Source organism: Bombus vancouverensis, chromosome 16, assembly GCF_051014615.1.
Source record: "Bombus vancouverensis nearcticus chromosome 16, iyBomVanc1_principal, whole genome shotgun sequence".
Classification (NCBI taxonomy): domain Eukaryota; kingdom Metazoa; phylum Arthropoda; class Insecta; order Hymenoptera; family Apidae; genus Bombus; species Bombus vancouverensis.
The window spans coordinates 8,349,328-8,372,426 of NC_134926.1; the positions used below are offsets into that span (position 1 = coordinate 8,349,328).

General features: G+C 32.1%; 4 protein-coding genes across 6 annotated transcripts; 2 read left to right on the forward strand and 2 right to left on the reverse strand.

Moving 5' to 3' along the window:
- Nucleotides 1–51: 51 nt before the first annotated feature.
- On the reverse strand, nt 52–10,469 carry LOC117161188 (alanine aminotransferase 1). 3 transcript variants are annotated; one of them, XM_033342526.2, is made up of 6 exons: nt 10,240–10,469; nt 6,350–6,771; nt 2,243–2,572; nt 1,310–1,754; nt 923–1,191; nt 52–837 (listed from the first exon to the last, which is right to left on the reverse strand). In XM_033342526.2, the coding sequence occupies exons 2-6, from the start codon at nt 6,656–6,658 to the stop codon at nt 559–561; spliced, it is 1,632 nt and encodes a 543-aa protein (XP_033198417.1). In that variant the 5' UTR covers nt 6,659–6,771; nt 10,240–10,469; the 3' UTR covers nt 52–558. The 3 variants fall into 3 exon arrangements, with proteins under 3 accessions (XP_033198417.1, XP_033198415.1, XP_033198416.1); XM_033342524.2 differs by having other exon boundaries at nt 9,957–10,468; XM_033342525.2 differs by lacking the exon at nt 10,240–10,469 and adding an exon at nt 7,963–8,069.
- A 2,058-nt stretch (nt 10,470–12,527) lies between these two features.
- galla-1 (cytosolic iron-sulfur assembly component galla-1) lies at nt 12,528–14,037 on the forward strand. The gene is made up of 3 exons (XM_033342541.2): nt 12,528–12,822; nt 13,154–13,417; nt 13,493–14,037. The coding sequence occupies exons 1-3, from the start codon at nt 12,669–12,671 to the stop codon at nt 13,588–13,590; spliced, it is 516 nt and encodes a 171-aa protein (XP_033198432.1). The 5' UTR covers nt 12,528–12,668; the 3' UTR covers nt 13,591–14,037.
- Nucleotides 14,038–14,713: 676 nt separating this feature from the next.
- On the forward strand, nt 14,714–21,585 carry CTL5 (C-type lectin 5). The gene is made up of 5 exons (XM_033342539.2): nt 14,714–14,960; nt 20,510–20,614; nt 20,697–20,891; nt 20,966–21,171; nt 21,261–21,585. The coding sequence occupies exons 2-5, from the start codon at nt 20,521–20,523 to the stop codon at nt 21,417–21,419; spliced, it is 654 nt and encodes a 217-aa protein (XP_033198430.1). The 5' UTR covers nt 14,714–14,960; nt 20,510–20,520; the 3' UTR covers nt 21,420–21,585.
- A 225-nt stretch (nt 21,586–21,810) lies between these two features.
- Nucleotides 21,811–23,040, reverse strand: RpL35 (ribosomal protein L35). The gene is made up of 3 exons (XM_033342548.2): nt 22,916–23,040; nt 22,359–22,495; nt 21,811–22,090 (listed from the first exon to the last, which is right to left on the reverse strand). Exons 1-3 carry the CDS (start codon nt 22,916–22,918, stop codon nt 21,859–21,861), a joined length of 372 nt encoding a protein of 123 aa, XP_033198439.1. The 5' UTR covers nt 22,919–23,040; the 3' UTR covers nt 21,811–21,858.
- Nucleotides 23,041–23,099: the final 59 nt, after the last annotated feature.

Below are 23,099 nucleotides of genomic sequence, written 5' to 3' on the forward strand. Positions count from 1 at the left end.
TGCACGTGATTTGTACATGGTAGAGACGCGAGAATCATCTTCGCATTCATATATTCTTCAGACAAATCGATAATTATAATTTATTCAAATATAAATTACAATATAACCTGATAATATCATCATGAATATTATAAAAAACAACGTTTGTTAGTTATCTGCGAGTTATTGTGATATACACGTACAAACACCCACCATACGTTCCAATGATTCTGATAAAAGAAAGTCATCGATTGGTATATCATATAATCTCTTAAACGTAATGATAAATTCACACTATATTTACAAGTATTCGATGAATTGTGAAATCCATCCATATGATATTACATTTACATAAAACCATATATATAATCCCTTTTGTGCCAGATCGATAGCGGATCTAATATAATTTCAAAAATACCCTTTATAATATTTTCTCACTTCAAAATGCAAAGTAATGTACATTTGACCATTCTTTCGAATAAATTCGTGAAAATTTCATGGAAATGTAATACTGATCTCTATATCATAACCCTGACACTTCTAGGATGAAATAAAATGCATAAAAATCCCATAGTATCATTATTTGTACTCTTCGAGGAACCTAATATGGAACTGTCTCAGATTCTCGAGCATTGTATTTATTTTCTCCTTCTGTGGCAAGATTGTCGTCCTGAAGTGATATGTTCCAGGTCGCTGTCCAAAACCGGAACCTGGTATCACGCATATTCCGGTGGACTCCAAGAGTTTGAAGGCATAAAAGACATCAGGCTGTTGACCTTCCTTTTCTGCTGCTTGTATGGCTCTTTTTGGCAAATCGATTCGTGGGAATACATACATTGCACCCATAGCTGGATTAACCTGTAAAAGATTGGAATTTAATTAATGATTTAGTGCTAATAAATGATGTCTGACACAGCTCTTATAATAAATTTTTAGAAAGTACCTTAAAACCGGGAATGCTATTCAATGTATCAACCACTAATTGAGATCTTTCTGCTAAAGAGCGTAAGGTTTCCTCCTTTTCCTTTTGAAACAATTTGTAGGATGGCTCGTTTGGTTTTGGAGGATTCACCACAACATCCATTACTACCTGACCAAGAACAGTAGGACACAACATTGCTGAGATCGATTTTAACAGTATTGCCATTACTTTGGGATCCATGTTGATAATTTCCCCATACCCGCCGCGGATTCCACATTCTCCCATATAACCTGCAACATACATAAAAGAATTAGTATCTACTCCTATAACATTCCATTTGGAAAGTAATAAATACTTATAACTAGCTATTGAAGTAGAACATAAACTTGATCTCAAATTAAAATATACCTTTGGACACAGACATGAAGGAAGCCAGCTCCATTTTACAGTAAGGTTCTCCCATCTCCATCATTACCTTCTTGAACGAGTGGAAAGCACTGTCCTTATCATAAACATTATCCTGATAAACTTCATCAGCCAATAGGAATAAATGGTTTTTATACGCAAATCTGATGACGTCCTCGATATTAGTTCGTGTAAGAACTTGTCCAGTTGGATTACCAGGATTTATTACGACTAGCACACGAGGATTACACGACCTCCTTGACTCGTTTAGTGCTCTATCTAATTCAGAAATATCCAATCCCCACTTGTTCTCCTCGTTCAGATAGTAACCAATTTGAGTCAAGCCAAATTCAGCCAAAGTGGCAGAGTATAAAGGGTACTGTGGGATTGGGATCATCACTCCAGATGGTTTACCATCTAGTTTCTCATTGAACAGTTTCAGGAAAGACTGTAACATAAATGCAACAATAACATGGATTATTCATATATCAAGCTGAAAATCACAGAATAATCAGGACTTTTAGTTTGAATATTTGTTAATGAATTCTGAATGCTTCTTCAAAACTTGTTGTTATGAAGTGTAGATATTGTATTGAATTAGAATATGTGATCTTTAATCATTTGGAATAATATTGATGTTTTAGAACTATAAGATCATTAAACGGAATGCAACTTCTTCATTCAATTCTGCTTTTTTGTTCAGCAATAAGGTTTTAAAAATATGTGATATACTACTCATTTACAAATGTTCAAAATTAGCTTGTCTAAATGTCTGTTATCATCATTACAGCTTGCTAATCTGACTCATAATTTTGAAATACCATAATATTATAAGATAATAAAATCATTGTTATTGCTTAACGTTTTAATTTACGACCTTGTTGTATTGCTTCTATAGTGCTTAACAATATATTACAATAGAAATAATCTGCACACTTTGATTCCGTCCGAGGCGCCGTTCGAGAGGATGATGTTATGGTAATCAGAGGGAATTCCATCACGATCTTGAATGTATTGAGCAACATGTTTCCGGATGATCTCGATTCCTGCCGATTCAGAATAAGAGCCAACGCTGCCTCCTTTACACTGGCACAATATGGTCTTGGCTCGTTCCTTCACATCCTCGGGATAGCTAGGATCATCGAGAAGGCTCGGCGACACCGTCAAGGTCAGTACTTGTCTCAAGAAGGTGATGGGCTGTTGCCCCATGGCGTGTGCATCCCCCACGTTCGCTTTTATCACCTCCTTGAACGGTTTCTTGGCTCCCTGAAAAAAATAGCGTATTGATATATTTAATTTTACTATATTTTTATATTTACTAATATAGAGTATATCTTTAATGGGCTTTATTACAGATATTTCATAATCACATTTTTTGTATACGAATAAATTTGTGTATAAATTTGGATATAATTAAAATAGTGCTTATGTAACTAATGTAACATATTTACATTAAATACTTTTAAATTATATTATAGAATTCTGTTTTTTTTAAATATTATATTAGACATTAACTAATAACATATTTGTGTTACACAATGTGAGCATCACATTTCGATCTTTTTATAATATTAATATCTTTAAATCACTATAATTCTTTTATTTGGGATTTTACTAAAATCATATTTTTTAAATATGGTGCCTCTCTTTCCTATTTATAGAGTTTACGATATATAAGTAATAACAACTACAACGTATGTAAAACTGGAGTAAGTTTACAATACATATCTCATTATTTTTATTATAAATTATATTTAGTCTGTCGATCTAGCAAGGTGAATACTTATCATGAGCGCGAATATCGGATTTTCCGAGATACTTCCAGCTTTTATTAGATCATAAATAAACCATTCTTTCACTTCATGTGAAGGATATATTTTTTTTTTAATATTCTTGCCTTATCCACATATTGCTTAGCTTTAAAGTAATTCAGCTCAATCGAATAAGCAAACAATTACGCAATACAGCGTGATTCATAACACACATACAGAACAATAACCACATGTGTATGTGTATAGTACAATCAAGTATAAAAGATGGTGCTAAATCTAAGACAAGTAAAATTCTAATTCTGATAAAGCTGAATTGCAGTTCAATCAGTATTTAATTCAATTTATGATCCACTTCTTTTTATAAATTTTACTCGTAAATTTACAAATAGTAAAATTTTCCCTCAAAAATAAGAATTTCGTAATTTAGTTTTTTTTTTTTTTTAAGTTTTTTATTAAGGGTTTTATGGTCCGATAATAGCATTGGGGAAATTGGGCAATCGTTTCACTTACAACTATAATCTAAACTATGACGTACATTAAACACTTTCGTTGGCACTACTCCCTCTTCGTGACTCACAGTAATTTCACAAATCCAAGGTAGCATTGCGGACTATTTAACACAAAAGTCACGTATCGCATTTTCCAAAACGAATTCAATATCGTGAAAATTATGTTTATCCATAGAGATATATACATTATTCATAAACAAAGCACACACATACGATATAATGCTTAGACCATTCATAAATATTAGTCATTAGTCATTCATAATCACTTGAACTTGAATATTAAAAACATTTGAACGTTTAAGATTCATAAAACATTCAAAATTTTGATTTCTTTATTGAAATGTTAATATATAAATTTTCATGTCTATTGTTATACAAAATACGAAATTTTTTGTATAATAAGAATGTACTAGAAATTTGGAATAATATTGTGAGCTTCCATATAAGGTAACATGTAACAGAACACATGTAACACAAGCTATGCTAGCCAGACGAAGGCTGTTACATGCGCACAGTATGTTTATGTCCTTTTTTCACAGTTTATGGTATCAAATTGCATGGTCAAACAACAGGCTAGTTAAACGGCTCCTGTTACTAAGCTCGTTTTGGATACAGCCACTTGTCCGTAACATCTGGCCTATTGGATGCATCAACGAAATTGTTTTCAGTGACGATTTATCATAATAAATTGAAAAATTCATAGTTCTTAAGCGACTTGAAATTTGGGAATCGTAAATATAATATTTAATAATTGTATACTATGCACAATAAATGCATACGCTATTTCTATATTTATTATTTTGCTATAAATATTGAATAAAGTATACGTTATGTTTTACAAGTATGTTTATAGTATACGCCATTCCTACACTCATAGCTTTAATTGTTGATTCATAATGTAAATTATCTTCGTTTTTCCTGTGTTATAAATGTAGTATGTATCAATTGGTTTGCTTTGATAGCGGCGCAATAAAAAAAATTCCAAATTTGGTTTTATTGAATAGGAGGTCTCCATTCTATTTTTATTCTTATCATGTAAAACGTTATATTTATAATTCCATCAGTTTTGAATTAGAGAGCACAATTATTACTTATGCCACTATCAAGATGGGTTCAGTATTACAACACTGATTCATCTTCAATTGTTTTGTGATGCTACAAGTAGGAGATTGCAGTACTTTTACGAATAATGGCATATCTTATGTTAAATCAACTTTACAATGTTATTGAAATAACTCACGAAGATACCTTTGTAAAATTTTAAAATACCACTCCTTTAATGCTTACATTTTTTGTGTTAAGGCGTTACCAAAGCAAAGCTACAATATGTAAATATGTAACGTTATAATGGTAGAAATAATTCGAATTCATGGAATTTTATTTCGAAGTTATTGAAGAATTTTGTCGTACACGTAACAATACTTGTCATTTCAGGATACGTTTATACAGTTTATGCTAATTGACGCCAATTGAAACACTATTTTTAGTTGCTTTTACTTTGAATTAATCCTCAGCGACAGGTGGTTCCAACATCATTCAGAATCAATGAAACTTATACATTTTTATTTAATTTCCATTATTTAAAAACAAAATTTCTCTTAAATTAAATTATAACTTTTTTAAATGGATAAAAGCATTATATTTAATGAAAAATATTAAAAAGTTTATGTATCACTAAATTTATATTTAAAAAGATAGTAACAGCAGTATATTTCCTGAAAAGCCATGTCAAAATATACTGAATTAACTTCTTTAAATTGCGTTTAATCACAATTTATTTCCTTTCATATATTATCTGATATTATCTAACGTTCTTTCGTCGTTATCAACCTAAGAAAAAAGAAACGGAAAACTTCCAAATAATATACACCATATGTTACGAATATGCATATATACTATATATATCTCATAATGTTTAAAAATCGAAACATAACCTCCATATATAATCACCAACAAATATCTATCACTACCTCAGTACATATTCTATTCTCAAAATTATCTATGTTTTCCTTATTTATTCACGCCATATCCACGCACAGAAAAATAAAAGAACCCACCAAATCACAAATACTATTTTGGAATAGCAACTCTGAAATGGCACACTAATAGTTTTGGAACATATCATACTGGGATTGTTTAGATTTGGTATGATCTTCACACAATTTAGACATGTAAAAAGATTCTGCAAAATTTCACTAAAATACTTTCAAGTATGTATAATTAAAGGTTATAAAATTCAAATATTCAAAAAAGTTAAAGAACCTTTTTTTTTCTAATACAGTGACTAAAATCTGTATCCTGTTAGAGTAATGAAAGACCTAATACTTTAGTTATGGAATTTAAATGTTAAATAAAAGTGGAAGTATCTTTTCATTTACAGTTGATAATTTTCAACACTATAAGTAACTAAAATTAGTATCCTGTTTAGTGATGAAAGACCCTAATAATTTAACGTTATAAAATTGAAGTCTCCAAAAAAAAAAGCTACAGACAATACAATTATTTTGCAATACAATGCCCACAACCAGCGTCCAGCTGAAGTGATAAAAAGTTGTAATACTTTAAGGTTACAAAGTTGAAATGTTCCAAAAGATTAAAGAACCGTTTCATGTAGAAGTATTTTACGATACCTGTAATCAGGGATCTAAAATCAGTAGCCTGTTGAGGTAACAAAAGACTTTAATGAGGCATTGCAGGATTAAGCGATGGGAACTGGCTACCGAAAGTGGTCAGCTACCTCTCGTCGCACTTCTATACCTTACCTTCTGCAGTTCTTTCTCAATCTCGAGGGCACGTATAAGGAGAGGACCGCGCACCGCATATTCCATTTTCCGGAGATTGATGAAGACATTGTCCTCGGTGAGAACCTTACTACCGGGTGGACCGGTCGCCATGCTGCGACGCAATGTTCTGTCAGAAGCCGGCCGGTGGACTACCGACTCAACAGCCGTCAGACGTGTGAATATTCTACCTCCTGACGTCCCTGGCCCCGCAGAGGTAGTCAGTTGCTCCCACGTCCTAGGCCGACTGCTCGCGATAACAGCGTTCCACCAACGTGCTTGTGGCATCATGTCACCGGTTGGTCCTCCCTCTTTACCTCGCACACAGTTCTATCAGTTGCCGGATTGTTTCCGGTAATTCGCTCAGTGATCGTAGGAGGGAGAATCCGCGCATGCGCTGGATACTAGAAGCAAACGTGAAACGGGTGGAGCTATAAAGTTGCTGGAAGACTTAATTAACGTTTATCTATTGAGCTTTATATGTCACAGCTATCGTTGTACAATTATTGTAATGCTATCGCTAATATTGTAATAATTTTCTATTATAACCATTTGTATTGTAATTCTTTATACTGTATTATGTATTAAATTTAGTTTTTCTGTAATTTTGCTAAATCTTCAGAAGTAATATATATACTGTATTATTCTTACAGGATTAACGTAATTAAAACAAGAAGATACTGGAAGAGATATTGCGGGGTAAAAACGATCAGCAACTAAAGTTAACATTATTGTTGATATTATTTGAAATTTAGGTATTGATTTCTAATATATTTTACTGATTCAATTGTTGCGTTTTAACCCTTACCTAATGTTCTCAATTATATTATCCTTACATTTTTTCATAATTTAGTCTTAAATATTTCAAGATTAAGATTTGTATATGTTAATGTATAAATATTTTTTAAAATCGCATATTAATATTTAACATGGAAGATTAATTTTTACCACTACAATTATAACTGAACAAATAGTGGCAAGAGAAAATTATAAACAATAGAGTTTTAAAGAGAGACTTTTATAGTTTAAGGCTTAAGGTTCACAACGTGGCCTTCACGTTGATGCATACAACCCTTAACGCTTCAATTTATAAACTCACTACATATATATATTAATTCCCCCAACTCTATAATGGATCGTAAAAGTATTCACACTTCGTCTATTCTTCATTACCAACGAATTGCTACTTCTATGAGCGAATGACTGACTTTTAATAAGATACACATTACATTGGTTAGGTCTTTTAGCGAAATAAATTTTGTTAAGCGATACTGATTAACTGTAACAAAAATATTTTAACGAACCTTATCATGGAATTAAAAGTTACACTCAAAAGGGCGTATACATTTTTAGAACTCACTGTATATAAATAATGGAAGAAATTCTAACAAATTTGAAATAGGTGGGAATATATCTGCACACATATACATGTGTGTATATATATATTTGGGTATAACAATGGCGTTACGTAATCGGTATTTTTTCTAACATAACTTGGAATTATATGATGGTGTGTTACTAGCTTTTTGTGTACATATATACACAGTTACAGTAGGTCGTCAAGGTCGTAAATAGGGAAACGTTATGCAACTTACGGGAGCCTTTTAATTAAGTGAACACCTGTTAATCGAATTTTCAGATCGAACTACGCCAAATCTCAGTGAAATTACTGCACACGCGCGTTAGATGAAATGAAATTGTTATATTGGAATCAGGGACGTGCGAATTGAACAATGAAAAATATTTCGCCCCCCCATCTTACATTGACATAATGCACATTTCATTAATAAATTAAATAAAACAATATTTTCTTCATAAGTAATATTATCAATTATGGAACAAATTTTCCTATCGCTTTTGGTGGCGTGTTAGGGGATTATTTAGTGAAGAATGTAATCGACGCGACATCTGACGTTCTACCGTATCAAAGAAATCGAACGTCGGATATTTGCATTCTCAATGGATAATACTATTATTGAATGATTTAAGTTGCCAATAAATTACATATAATTAAAAGATCAAGCTAGTAGTATACAATGTAACAAATCTTTATCTATATAAATAGCTTATTTGAATATTTGAATTTTCATTTGAATATTCAATATTATTACAAAACATAAATAATTTATACGCAGAATATTTAAATTTTGCAATTCAATTAATGTTATTTTAAAAGAAAAAATTCTCTCTCACTGAAATTTTCATACTAGGTAAAATAAATATTATAAAAATATTAGGAGTGTGATTTTAATTTTAGTTGAAGATAATTGCTATATAATCCAGTCATTTGATATATACGACTTTCAATTTCTTCACTAACGAGAAAAAATAAATGACACAGCAAAAAGATATTCCTTATCATTCTCGTTATCTTCTGCACGATTGCACTTAATGGAAAGCACGTCAGTATCTTTCCTTGTTTACGTCGCTAAGTGGGTGACATTAGGACTAGAGATAAAAGTACTATTTTTATCGATTGAAGTGGTCAATATGTCTCTCTCAATGCAAAAAGCAATGTTTCTATTTTCTGACTTCTTTATCGAGTTTCTACCTCTGTATTAATTAACTCTAGCTATATCTAGATACATGAAATTTTTCTATTTTATTAACTAATAAATTTTGTTTAAAAATAAGTAATAAATGAAATAATCTAAAAAATTTTAAATGAATTACTCTGATTCGTGATACTCGATCGAAATTTTGCAATGGAAGACTATTGCAATTACTTATGGACACCAATCGACTGACCTTGAGTAAAATCTTTATTTTCGCCGTAACGTTAATCGATAAGCTTAAACTCTTTCGATTAATCCTTTCCGAGCCATATTCCCTATTTACAGAAATACAATCTAGATCTAGATGGTTAATCATATTAATATTAATTCAATAGTTTTTCTTTAAATCAAGATTTAAAGTTCGTTTTCCTTATAAGTGAACTGAAAATTGGCGCATTACGTCATTTTCAAGGAACTACGGCCCCTGATTGCAAGGACAAATAGAAAGCAAAGTAAATAGGTCGTCACTCAACGAAAGCAAGAACTGATATGACGACGCGGTTAAAATATTTTCTATTTATGTTCAATTGTCTCAGTTCTACTCAAATAGAAAACCAAGTTACTAAATTTAACTCTTAATATGCATTTACACGAGCAAAGAAGAAAAAGAAATATGAGAGAAATAATCGATTAATTAACAGTAAATCACGATGAGTCTTTTTCACCTGATCCTACAGTCGTGTGGCGTACTTTCACGCAAGCAAAATCGTCGTATTAATTAACACTATTTTACATGTCTTCTATCGTGTAAACGCTTCTACTTTCTCCGAAATATCTTTGATTACAGTTACTTGGCGTTCCAGAGTGATAGATATCAGCCACTCAAAGCAACCAGATTCATTATACTCCTCATAGGAAGAGGATCATACAAAATGTACTCTATCACATTTGATAAAACATTTCGTAATTAACCACAAGAATAACAAAGAATAATAGAAATAATAAATTTAAACAAACGCAATAACTTAAAGAGTAAAACTTCACTATACATATAGGGTTCTTTGTCCAAAATAAAAATTCCAAACAATTCTTACCTAGTTAGAAGTTGGAACAGCCAACAGTGTCTTGGTCGGAACCACCAGGCCAACACACTCGGTGGAACGGTTACTAGCCTCCTAACGCAAGTATGCTTTGGTTCTAATGTTCCAAGCCAGTCAATTCACGTTGGACCACCGCCTTCGAGACGGATATCACGAGTCTAGCTTTTAAGTTTCATGCTTTATCGCGGATAGTGGATTAAACAGGAGGATCTCGGGGCTCTCTAGAAAGCTTTCCTTACGCATTCCTCGCCCGACATGCGTTGCACCGTTCTCTCACCTTAAAACCTCATTCGGTCAGCCGGAATGAATGCGTTTATCAGTTTTACGGAGGGCCCAGACGCGACCGCCGTTAACTTCCACGAATTCGCCAGTGTTCCTCGCCGGTGGTGATACTCCAACACGTTCCTCTCTGCGTGCTCTCGCTGCGGAACGGAGCGTGCGCAAGATGCAACGCCCGAGATGAACGCAAACTCTTTCCCTTTGGCGCAAATCGGAACATAGGTTATGTTATTTGCCGTTGCAGGGGGGTCGCGATCTTTGTACTATGAACTTTCGTCGTTATGCGCCATCCCGCGCTTCACTTCCATTCAACAGATGAGATTCACTAGAGGTGAAAGGATATATATTAGAGGGAGATCATAAAGCGAGTTGAGATAATAGGGAGAGTGTAGATGCTTATGCATTCGTAGTGCATGAACATCCGTCTAATGCTTAAAGATAAACATGCTAAGTCCGCTTTTGTTAATTTTCTAACCCCCAATTCATAGATAAACATGATTGATGACATATTGAAAGTTAAAAATTAATTTGAACAGATGAACGAAGTTGAAAGTTTATTTGAAAATTAACATAATATAAAGAGCGCTTTTTATAATATTTAGTAGATAAAACAAGTTTCTGTTGAGATTCTGCTTTTATAATCGCATTCTCAAAAATATGAATTTGCATAAAAATTCGCTGTTTATTCATAAGAGTCAAACTGCGTTATCTCATGCAAGGTCGCTCAAGGTTGTAGAGCGTTAAAATTTGACATTAAGAAATAATTCGTATCTTGGATACAAGTAACCTTGGATAGTGTAATTCATGATTAGACTATCAAAAATGGCTTACATCCTATAAGATAAAAAGTATAACGTTCTACTTAAAAAGCTAAGTGGAGCTAAAATCCTTAGCACAATTTACGAATTAACTTTTTCCGCCTAATAATTATTTTTTAATTAGTTACACTGTTATTTATGCTTAGATTATTTATAAAACAAATTTCTGCTTAAGTTCTTCATAAAAATATAAATTTGCATAAATATTCGCAGCCTATGTATGATGAATTAAATTTTTTATTGTGAAAGTTCTTCCATCTTATTTTAAATCCTCATAATCTTTTATGGGATATAAAAGGATCTTGGCATCTGGATACGTATAGTATAGTGTCTTTTTGCATTATTTATGACAATGACGAACGAGGCACGCGTATAGTATGATAATAAGGAAGGGAAATTTCTTTTTCACCCGAAGTTACATAGAACTTGTTTGTTCGGTTAGAACGTACAACAATATGTTAATTTCTATGTCCTTTATATATATATAGAATATATATATATATAGAAATGACTATATTAGACAGGTGTTTAGAAATCACAAACAACAACAAAACAAACAAATTATATGTATTTATAATACTGATACTACGAAGTGAAAATAAATAAATTAACACGCGGCTAAAAAACATCGACATAGAATTCGGGATTATGTTCTCGTATTATACGATAATTTGTTAACGATCTATAAATTATTTTATATATTAAATATTCCAAGAAGTATTGCATTTTGAATATTTTATGTATGTTTGCATAATATGTGCATTCTGTACATTTTGTATTTTCCAATAATGTATAAATATTCGCATTCTAATAATACTACGATTGAACAAGTAAGTAATTATAATCAGTAAATCTGACAAGTAAATTACACCAAAACAATAGGGTGATTATTTTTGCTTTTTGAGACAAAATCAGATTTTAAAAATAACTTGCAGGGCTGTTTTAGTTATACTGAATATCAACAGATAGCGTACAAATCGACATAAAATTATAAATTAAGTATGACAGCTTGGATTAATAAAGTTAAATTATTATAATCTGGAATTGTCCTTGGATAAGATCAGATTACAATTGATGTAACATGATTATATATCATAAAATTTCGATCATATATTATAATTATGCCTACCATATTTATATTCTACGAAAATACGAACAATATGTTAAAATTTATGTAATATCTAAATAAAATAAAACATACAGGTCTGTACGAGGTCTAATAAGTTTTACATTAATAAATTTACAATAATCTAATGTTACACACATTTAAAAACTTTAGACTTTCAATTCATTTACCTTTCCAAAATCATCCGTTCGCATAATGCATCTAACCTCCATGATCTTCGTATTATTCAATAATACTCGCATTAATTATAATTTTTTTTTTCGAATTGTTTTCCTTTTGAATTGGAATATAATTTGGTATAACAAACTTGGAACGGGAAGGTTGTTCATCATTGAACTTCAGCGCCACGATGACGCACTTACTATGCGTTCTGCAAGTTGTTGACCAGAGGTTAGGTCCACTGTAATATCCAGTCATAACATAAATAAATTCTAATGATGCATCGTTGACTGTTACAAGTGACAAGGGGGGAACGGGGCAAGAATGTTGTCATTTTTACGAAAAATTTCTCTGGGGGGAAAGATAAGAGATGGTGTGCCGACGAGCGACGAAATGGAGGCTGTTGAAGGATATCTGGATGCGAAAAACCAAAGTTTGATCTCGCAGTCTGACACTGAGCTAAAGGAGTCCGTTTATGGCAAGTTCATATTATAAATCGAATGTAAATAGAATTCTCATTGAATCAACTTATTATATTGCTTATTAATAACAGTTTCTATAGAAACCCTTGTTTAACCAATAGTCGTAAACAAGTTAGTAACAGTACACCTATTTAATGACTAAAAATTTTGCTAAAAATTAAGCATTATTGACATTACATATTTCGTACCTGCAGTTGTATAAATTTCACTTATAAAGTTTTTTTTTTTTGTTTTAATTAATCAGAAGATGGGTAATATATTTTAATGCAAAAGGATTCACTAGCAATCCATTTATTTTATCAAAACTTACGAAACTTAAAATCACAGATTTGTTAAGGACAATCAAGGATCCAGAGAAACCACAAACGTTGGAGCAATTGGACGTTGTTTATGAAGACTGTGTTGAGATTTTGAGGCAAACTCCCAAAGGAGTTTCTGTAATTCGTATTGAATTCAATCCAACAGTGCCCCATTGTTCTCTGGCAACATTGATTGGCTTATGTATTAGAGTGAAACTAGAACGTCATTTAGTAGCCCTTTTTAAACTAGATATATACATTAGGAAAGGTGCACACTCTACAGAACAAGAAAGTGAGTACAATCAATCATTCCATATATAACAATTACCAATTTATCTTAATGTATATTAAATGTTTTACATTTCAGTAAATAAACAAATAAACGATAAGGAAAGAATTGCAGCTGCCATGGAAAATCCTAACTTGAGAGAATTGGTAGAGAAATGTATTCAAGAAGAAGAGTGAAAGCCTAGCTTTTTTGTGGTGCATGGGTTTCATTAGGTTCAATACTGCTCATCTATAATGGGTTATCTTCATACAATATTAGTATATATAATGAGGAAGACACAAACACAACCTTTACTTTAGTGCAAGAGAATGTATTAAAAGAACACATTTACTGAGAATTCTAGTGAATATAAATACAATTTTATATTTAATTGTACAAAGTTAATTATGCTATAAATATATGTATAGCACGGTTCTGTAGTTACTCTAAATGTGACATTTTATATACATATTTCAAATCTTGAATAGAAATCAATTACTATAAGTTCAATTGTACATATACTCGATATAAAAACGTTTTTTATTCAACAACCAATTTCCATTGGTAATACGATATTATAATAACAATACTAAAAGTGATTCAAATTGTTGTAAATTCTGTAGTAAATATACTTTGTATAAGAATTCCTTCCACTTTATTCAACAATTGATTCCCATTATCTTCTATTACTAAAAATAATCAAAATAGTCCAAATATTATAAAAATTCCCATAAATTCAATAGCAAATATACTTTTTTCATTTAAAAACAAATTTCCAATATATTCTAATGCTAAAAATAATCCAAATATCCTGCTCATTGTAAATATATTTGAAAATATTCTTCCTCTATTCAAAAATCAACTCCTAGAATTGGAAACAATTCAAGTATAAAGATAATCCAAATGTGACAAAAATTCCTATAAATTGCAAACATCCTTGGTTCACCATTCTTTCTTCATTAAAAAATCATAATAATACTAGAAGTAATCCAAATAGCAATAGATACGTTCATCAATGAAACCTAACGAGTCTGAGCAAAGCTAAACAGCGGAAGGACAATTCCTTAAGGAGAATCCAATTACCAGCTACGGATTGCAACGCGAGAAAAACGAATTCTAGCTCCGAAAGAGTTCGAGGAAGCTCACACGAGTAACGGGCAAGAGGGAAGCGACCGGTGAGAGGTGCCGGGACAAGATGGGAATTATCCAGGGCCCCTTTCAGGCCCCCGGAGATGCTCCCCAGACACACTCGAGTGGGAAGAATCTGGGTTACTCGAGCCAGAAGGGAATGTGGGCCGGCTATATACCGGTTGCTTGCTCGTACATCGCAGTTCATTCTTCTTTCTCGTCGCGATCGACAAGTCGTAGACGAGCTTAAGTACGTTCCCCATTGGCCTAAGCGAAACCAAACTAATACCAATCTATATATACGAAAGAAGTTCTAGTTATACTCTTTCGTATCTTAGTACCTTTATTGACAATTTACTCCTGTCATTGACTTTTTGGGTAGAAGATCGTCAAGGGTGAACAAAGATCAACAAAGTGTCCAGAGGAAGATTCCCTTTAGGTAAGTGCACCTGGAGAAATCGAAAGCGACTTCATGAATCGAACGGTCGCGTTGCTTGACCCGCGCTATGACTCTTCGAGCTTTCTCTTCGATGGTCCTATCTTCTAACTGATTTTCGCGCGTTTCATCGCGCGCATTATGCCCGCAGTAATGGTACGTGATGGTTCATTGCGAGTTCAACTATCATCGATTCTCATTGCTTTCACCTTTTAATAAAAATCTTGGTGAATGTATCGTCCCATGTATTTAAAATGTCACTGAATTGTAAAATAAAGTCAATGAAATTCTAAAATTTTGAACGTATATAAATTGAAAATAGTATTGTAGAATTTATGCAATATAGCAAATAAGTAGCATAGTAAAAATAAGATAAAATAATTGTAGTAAAATTATAGTTCGATAAATTCATTTTAACTAATTACTAAATAATCAATTAGTATGTGATTGTTTAGAATTTAGAATTTTCGAGATTCTAATAATGACGTTTCAAAATTTAAATTTTTCATTTAAAAGAGTTCCAATGTTATGATAATAAAAATATAAGTTTTATCGCTAAGTAATGACATAATAAATGATTATTTAATAAAAAAAAATAAAAATCATTTTTTGTCATAATATAAAATTTTGGGGAGAGAAATTTGAACAAATTTGATGCGCCATTGTTCGAACCTCGAAATATGTTAGGTTAGCTAATAATAAGATATTATTTACCAAAATTGTCGTGGAAAATTTTTGTATGATATTACGTAATGAAATTAGCAAAGCCCAATTTGCGATTCAGTTCTTTGTTTCGATATCAAATTAAAGCCTCCATTTTAGCAAACAAAAGCGTACATAATTGATACCTTCTTAATTAACGACGCACTCTCAATCACCTTTACTTAATGATTTATGCTCAATTAGCTATTTCACAGTTCTTCATACGTGCCTCATGATATTGTTCTCGAACCTTTTAACCAAATTCACACTATGTATGAGATTCCGCTCATTAATTCTCACGCTTTCCATATATGTATGCATAGTTTAAGAACAAGAAATTTAGCTAATAAATACTAATTACATCTTCTTTGTTCTTTGAATTCAGACGTAGAAATTATTAACAAAGAATTTTAATGTTCATCTTTTATTCTCTAAGAAGAAAAATTTCTGCATTATCTTTCGCTATCGTTGCTTGCCTCATCTGAGATTTTAGGTAAACACGTTTGTTTTGAAGATCACTCACTTTCTCTCTGATTCGTGAGAGGCGATGGGGTTTATCTTTGCGAAGGTATATACTTTCCTTGCGTAAGATTTCCACAAGTCTACGCAACGATGCAACTTGTGGAACACTTGAAGTATTACTTCGGCCGAGAATTCATTACGATATCCTCCGTAAAAGGAGAAAAAAGAAGCAAACCAGCTTTTACGCTCGCGATTTCCATCACGAAACCACTTGTCCGACTGAATCGAAGAGAAATTCTCTTCCTCATTGAACACGCTAAGCAAAAGTTTCTGAATTAAAGATCAATTTTTTTCTTAAACTAATACTTCCTTATTGAACCATCCAAAAATGATAGCTTACATAAAAATGTTTTCAAAAATTATTTTTCAAATGTTTAAAAATGCCTTACATAATAATAATGCTTATATTAATAATAGAAGAATATTGTTGAATTACATTATAAATGAATATTTAAATTTTTACCATTTCCATTCTTTAATGTAATTGAAAATAATTAAAAAATGGCAATTAGTCCATCAGAAAGTTGAAAAAATATTATAAGGCAACTTAAAAATTGTTTGATGCATTAACTGTTCATTGTAAATCATTCTAAATTACATTAAAAAATCAATGTTCCAGATACAGCTTTATTTCTTTCTTAATATAATAATTTTAATGTAATTTGAAATAATAGAGAATTTACAATTAATGCACGAACAAATTTAAATCATTGTAAATTATATTAAGAAAAAAAATAAAGATGTAAATGGAACAGGTGTCACCGGTGACCCACATGTCATCAAGAACGCATTTGCATAAGCATGATTTTAACACACAAGTGAGAATACCTCTGCGTATGTTGACGTTGAATATATGGGCACCCATCGATGAATCCATAATTTCGTTCGACATACAGTATACATATACTACCAAAAATTCATGCACAAACGAAACATGTCACAAAGAAATAGAACACGGATGAAGTAACGATCCTCGATCGATCTGGATCGGGCGAAAGTCGAAATTGAAGCGGCACCGATTTTCTTTATCCTCTTTCTTTATTACTCCGTCGAACGCATTGGCACGCTCCTGTCTCGTTTTTGTATCGTTGTACTCGTCCCGAATACGCGTATGCAGCGGGCTTACAGACAGACGAGGAGCCGTTAAGAAAGACGTAGAGCACACAGACGACCACGTAAACCGGACGATATAAAGCCGGCCAGATAACGGTTTCACGAGCACATACGCGGATACAAAATAAAGCCACGATCTCTCCCTCTTTCTCTTCCTCTATTGCCAACGTACTTCTCGCCCTTTAACTAGGGATTAACTTACACCTAACCCATAAAATATATAAAAATATTAGACAATAATGCGAAAAATATAACTATAAAAAACTCAATGAAGTTTTTGAAAATATTATCTTGTATTGTTAAATATAAAAGTCGCAAAAAATATTGGCATTGGTATTTATGTATTAAGTACAAACTAGATCCGACTATATATTATGTTATTTGAAATGTAGAAGTCGATTAAAAACATTCTTTATTAATGGTATGTATTTTTTGCCACATTTGTTTGTGATTAGATAGATCAGTGTGGCAGGAATTGAAAAGTGAAAAATACACATAATATTTAATGTAATATCAAATATGTGTATGGTACTCTGAAATAAATCTCTGCTTAGATTTCATTTCTATGCACAGAATGCACACATGAAATATCCAAAGTAAAATAAATATTCTAATAGGTAAAACAAATCTCTGCTAAGGTTTCATTCTTTTTATTGTGTTTATAAAGATATGGATTTCTATGAACATCCTCATAATTAGTAGATTCGTAGAATTAATTCGTAGAATTTCTTAATCTCTTCGTGACAGGATAACAATAAAATCCTTGCGCAATAGATAAAAAAACATTCTGTCGAAAGTCTCATCCGGTATGTCGAGCCCGTTTAACACCTTGCTTCCGGAGAATCCTCAACGAAAGCGTAGGGTCGTTTAATCGTAAGCCGCAATTGATAAAATGATTCATACATCGGTCACAATTCGTTTCTTCATCTCAAAACTCTAATTAGTGCAGTTCGTAACTTTCACATATAATTATTCTGCTGCTTAGTATTAAAACAGGAGGATTCAAATCTTATGAAGATAATTAAATCTGTGGAAATTCATGAGGAGATGACTGGAATGCCGTATTGCGTCAGATAATCATTGAAATGACTCTTATAATTCAATTAATCAAATATTAGCTCTAACTGAGAATTATGCAAATTTGCAAGACTGGTGACCTTTTAGAAATATATATATTATATGCATTACATGAAACACAGGTTTAAAACAAATCTGAGTATGTACATAGAAACTACAAAATACTTAGAGCAAGTATATATTTCATAGAAATCATAAAAGTATTTAAACAAGCGATTACTTATTATATGTATTAATAAGACTAAATACTTGGGATCATCTTTAACATTTACTACATTTAAAATGATTACACTAATCTTTTACCAAATATATTTTTCCAATAAGTACCTTGAAATTTCATACAACTTCAGATTGATTTCCAATTTTGCCAATACAATCATGGCAATCGTGCCTCATTACAGTCCAAATGAAATTTCAAAATGTAATGTCAATTATGTAATATGCACAATACATACATACATGTGTTCTATGGTAAAATTGAAAGACTTTTGTGAGCGATTGTACATTAAAATCTTCTGCGGTCGAGGATTGTTTTGTACACGAAGTTTCTTAGTTATTTAGTTTATAATTGAATTATCTCTTCCGGGATAGCATTAGCATTTCTTCAATCCAGGTGAATGACCGCTGACACTAATTTTTAGCGAAAGCCACGCCATTAAGTGCGGAGCTTCATTAAGTCCGCAGCGGCGTGGAATCCTAAATAAGAATCATTGTTATTCAATATGATAATCGAACACGAACTGCTTAACGCAATGACGGTACATTAACTACTTCAATTATATGAATTATGAAATGGAAAGTACGCTGATTGCAAAAGTAAATGTAATTATATTTTAACATGAAAATGAGCAACTTCCTTCTCATTAAGTCATAAACTTCCATCTTAAGGAGTTAATCTTCTTTGAATGGTCGCTTTCCAGTAGATTTTTTGCTGATAAAAAGATTATAAAACGTAGAAACTATTTAATTTTTGTGTATGTATTTTAATCAAAATACCAAATAGCTAATATCGGTATTATGCAAGATAGAGATCACATCTGCTACATTCTCAAATTTCTAAACAGATCATATTTCTGCTTACTATACAGGGTAAATATTATATCAGTAATTAATTAATTCAAAGGAAATGCCGTCGATTACAACGTGATATTAGATCTGCCATTAGAAACCAATAGTGCCTCTGTATTAAAACAGAAATGGCTACACGTATATGTATATGTGCAAAATGAAAACAGGAGACTGTAATGAAGATGATTAAACGGCATTGCGTTTGAATTACCTGTGCAATTTAAATCACATTATTTGAATGTAGCGCGACTTTTGAATTCTTTCAAAACCACCCAAAGTAACATGGTAATTATCAAATTAACTTTGATTCTGTAGAAGTTAGATTTAATTCTAGCTAATGCATTTTATGTGTGTAAAACAGAAATCAACCCAATTCCCAGTAGTTTCCATAAAGTGTCGCCAATCTGCATACTTAGAAACTATCGTATTAAGCACAAGGAGTTTGAAGTTCTTATATCTTCTTCTAGTTGTTTGTCAAGTTGTCAGTACAGATAACGATCTCATGATCTTCGTGAAATTATGTTTCTTCGTACTATCTACATTCTAAGAAACATCATCTCTTACGTTACAGAACGTTATTGAGATAATTGCTTCATATTCAGATAGCCAGAGCGGCTATTAATTGCGGATCGTCCGACGTTTTGTTTTGTCGCGAGGACGATTTAGAAAGTTGCAGCAAGGCAATAAAGGCCTCGAGGAAAGTCGGCGGCACGCCACAAAAAAATAAAGACCTGTTGCAAAATCCTCCAGCATTTTTCTCCATCACCGTCGTGAGAGATCCTTTCCTCCTTCGTAGCTCATAATTCACCGTTGAAAAGTCTCCTTTCACCCTCGACAAAGATTCGTTCCCAAGAAACTTTTACTCGCTAGACACCCGACGCTAGAAACCATGTTTTCCTGGAACATTCGCTATCTGTTATTTTTCCATTAAACGAGGTCGCCTCGGATATTGAACTTCTTGAATATAATATCTTTTCTTTAATTGGATGTTAGGCGCTTCTCAAGTAGAAAAATATTTGGATTATTATATCAAGTATAGAGATCTGATTGTTTTTTCTCCTTTTGTCCAGGAGCAACAAATATGAGGGCGATATGGTTGATGTTGGTTCTCGTCGCCGTTGTGGTGAATGCTCAACGCCGACTGGCCCTGCCTGATCCACGAAGCTGTGCTAACCGTAAGTGTTCATTAACCATAATACATCTTATTTTACTATTTTTACTGTAACATAATGAATGATTATTTAAATATTATTTCAGGAGTACGACATGCTACTTATAGGGACGCTAGAGGTGTTGCACATTCATACTTCTTCAGTTGGGAGCACCAACCGACTAGAAGCCTTGAAGTAGACTGGCTAGATTCACGTAATATCTGTCGCAGACACTGTATGGATGCAGTTTCTCTTGAAACGCCACAAGAAAATGAATTTATCAAACAGCGAGTAGCAAGAGGTTAATTATAGAAGAGAATGTTATTCTCATTATGTTTACACTTTGAAGTTTTCTTCATTTCTATCTTTATGTAGGAAATGTAAGGTATATTTGGACATCTGGACGTAAATGCAACTTCAATGGCTGTGATAGGCCAGATCTCCAACCGCAAAATATCAATGGATGGTTCTGGTCAGGTTCTGGAGCTAAGATTGGTCCCACCACACAGCGTAACTCTGGAGATTGGAGTCACACTGGTGGATATGGCCAAGCACAACCTGATAATCGTGAAGCTGCTCAGGTAATTTATTTTTGTATTTTCTTTTTTTTTAATTTTTTCTTTTGTTCTGCGTTTTTTATAGTTTTATAATACATGGAATTATGTTACAGGGTAACGACGAGTCTTGTTTGTCGATCTTGAATAACTTCTACAATGACGGTATCAAATGGCACGACGTAGCCTGCCATCATAGGAAACCATTTGTCTGCGAAGACAGCGACGAACTTTTGAATTTCGTGCTTTCCAGAAACCCTGGCATTCGCCTTTAAAAGCTTCTTTTTATAGCTTCTGTGAATTCTTGAATGTTCAGTACCTAAGATCTCTTGATCAACCAAGAATAGCAAGGAACTTTTCTATTTCTTGACTTTTAATTTATATGTCATTATGTATCCATTATAATTAAAAACTAAATTAAATCTCTTCATTCATTCACAATTATATTCTAATGAATTTATATCCTTCAAATCAATTAAATCAATTGAATTAAAATTTTATCGATTAGATATTAAACAATCAAGAATTGCATTAGATTTAGATTAACTAGAAGCTGCATATATCTAAGTTTAACTTTTGTACCCTTTTTCTATACAAAATAAAAAGCATTTGCCAATAAGTTTAAAATTGTCTCTTTTTGTCCTTAAATCTTGAAAAGTAACACAGTTTTGAATTTTTAAAAAACCTTTATTTTATCCTGTAGTACCTCGCAATTTACACCTTTATAGCATATTTCCTTACAGGGAAAGCATATAGTTTACGCATTTCTTTCACAGTCTTTTTTTTAGCTTGGTGAGGCGTCAAAGCTCTCCTAAGAGCTCTAGTTTTCTTTGGCCTCAGATCCAAAGGCTTGTACTTGTGATTTTTGTACAATAAACGCAAGTTTTCCTTTTGTTTCTGATGCATAATAATGTATACCCTAGCTATTGCCTTCCTCACCACTCGGCTGAAATACAGACAAAACAAAAATAAAAATATTAACTCATTCAAATAATTTTTTAATTGTTTAAAACACTTAATACTACTTTTAAATATATTAATTGAAGATATGAATAAAAACTTTTATTTTCTGTAAAATTGAGTTGAATTATATATATCTGACGAATATAGAAGCTATATTAAATTACTACGTTGACTTTATAGTAATTAAATTTTTAACTAAAATTAAATTTTGAGGTAAAGTAATAAAGGTTTTGTATAAAATATATACATACATTTTCGAAAGTTTAGATGCAGCACCACCAGTAACTTTTGCCACACGAAGATTTGTCAACTCAGTTTTGAGCTCTTCCAGCTGCTTGAGCAACTCATTTTTGTCTTTTGTCCTCAGATCAGTACACTTAACCTTACCCTGAAACGACAACACAACACTGCTCTTTAAATTGCACTTTTACACATTTCGATAATTTCAGCATTCGACACATGTTTCTTTTGATGCTGCTGCTAATGAAAATTTATAATACCTCCCTAATATTGATTGTCAATTGAAACGAAGTAACATTCAATTTAATTAATTAACATGTTCAAAACACAATTAACATACATAAAAACGAGTGATCAAGCGAAAAATTTTTATTTAAAAATAAAATGTTAAATATCTTGTTAAAGCATTGAGAGGTTATGCGCACGCTTGTCATCAAACGCGATTCCGTCAACAAAAATGTTACGATATCTTTACAAAAATCGCAATGGAAAATACTGTAATCAAATAACTAAATAACAATTATGAAGGATGTTTTAAATAAAAAGAGATTTCCAACAATTCACTGACCATCTTGCGATTACTCCTCTTCAACGGAAAAAGGAAACAAGGAAGAAGATCATGAACTAATAAGAGACATTACCACGTGTCTCTAGTGAATAAGTATCGTACTGCGATCTTAGCGTCCTCTGTATTTCCTGTATTTTACTATATTTGAATATATTTATACTTCTGTTAAATAAAATAATAATTT

Bases quoted from the DNA above. Each gene is read 5' to 3' on its own strand.
- LOC117161188 (XM_033342526.2), bottom strand. From the start codon at position 6,658: ATGATGCCACAAGCACGTTGGTGGAACGCTGTTATCGCGAGCAGTCGG. The intron at 1,755-2,242 runs GTGTGCAGATTA...TTTATGTTACAG, and splicing joins GCGCCTCGGACGGAATCAAA to TCTTTCCTGAAACTGTTCAA. The intron at 838-922 runs GTACTTTCTAAA...AATCTTTTACAG, and splicing joins ATAGCATTCCCGGTTTTAAG to GTTAATCCAGCTATGGGTGC.
- RpL35 (XM_033342548.2), bottom strand. The intron at 22,091-22,358 runs GTATGTATATAT...TCTGTATTTCAG, and splicing joins GCATCTAAACTTTCGAAAAT to CCGAGTGGTGAGGAAGGCAA.
- CTL5 (XM_033342539.2), top strand. From the start codon at position 20,521: ATGAGGGCGATATGGTTGATGTTGGTTCTCGTCGCCGTTGTGGTGAAT. The intron at 20,892-20,965 runs GTTAATTATAGA...ATCTTTATGTAG, and splicing joins CAAACAGCGAGTAGCAAGAG to GAAATGTAAGGTATATTTGG. The intron at 21,172-21,260 runs GTAATTTATTTT...ATTATGTTACAG, and splicing joins ATAATCGTGAAGCTGCTCAG to GGTAACGACGAGTCTTGTTT.
- galla-1 (XM_033342541.2), top strand. From the start codon at position 12,669: ATGTTGTCATTTTTACGAAAAATTTCTCTGGGGGGAAAGATAAGAGAT. The intron at 12,823-13,153 runs GCAAGTTCATAT...TTAAAATCACAG, and splicing joins GCTAAAGGAGTCCGTTTATG to ATTTGTTAAGGACAATCAAG. The intron at 13,418-13,492 runs GTGAGTACAATC...TTTACATTTCAG, and splicing joins ACACTCTACAGAACAAGAAA to TAAATAAACAAATAAACGAT.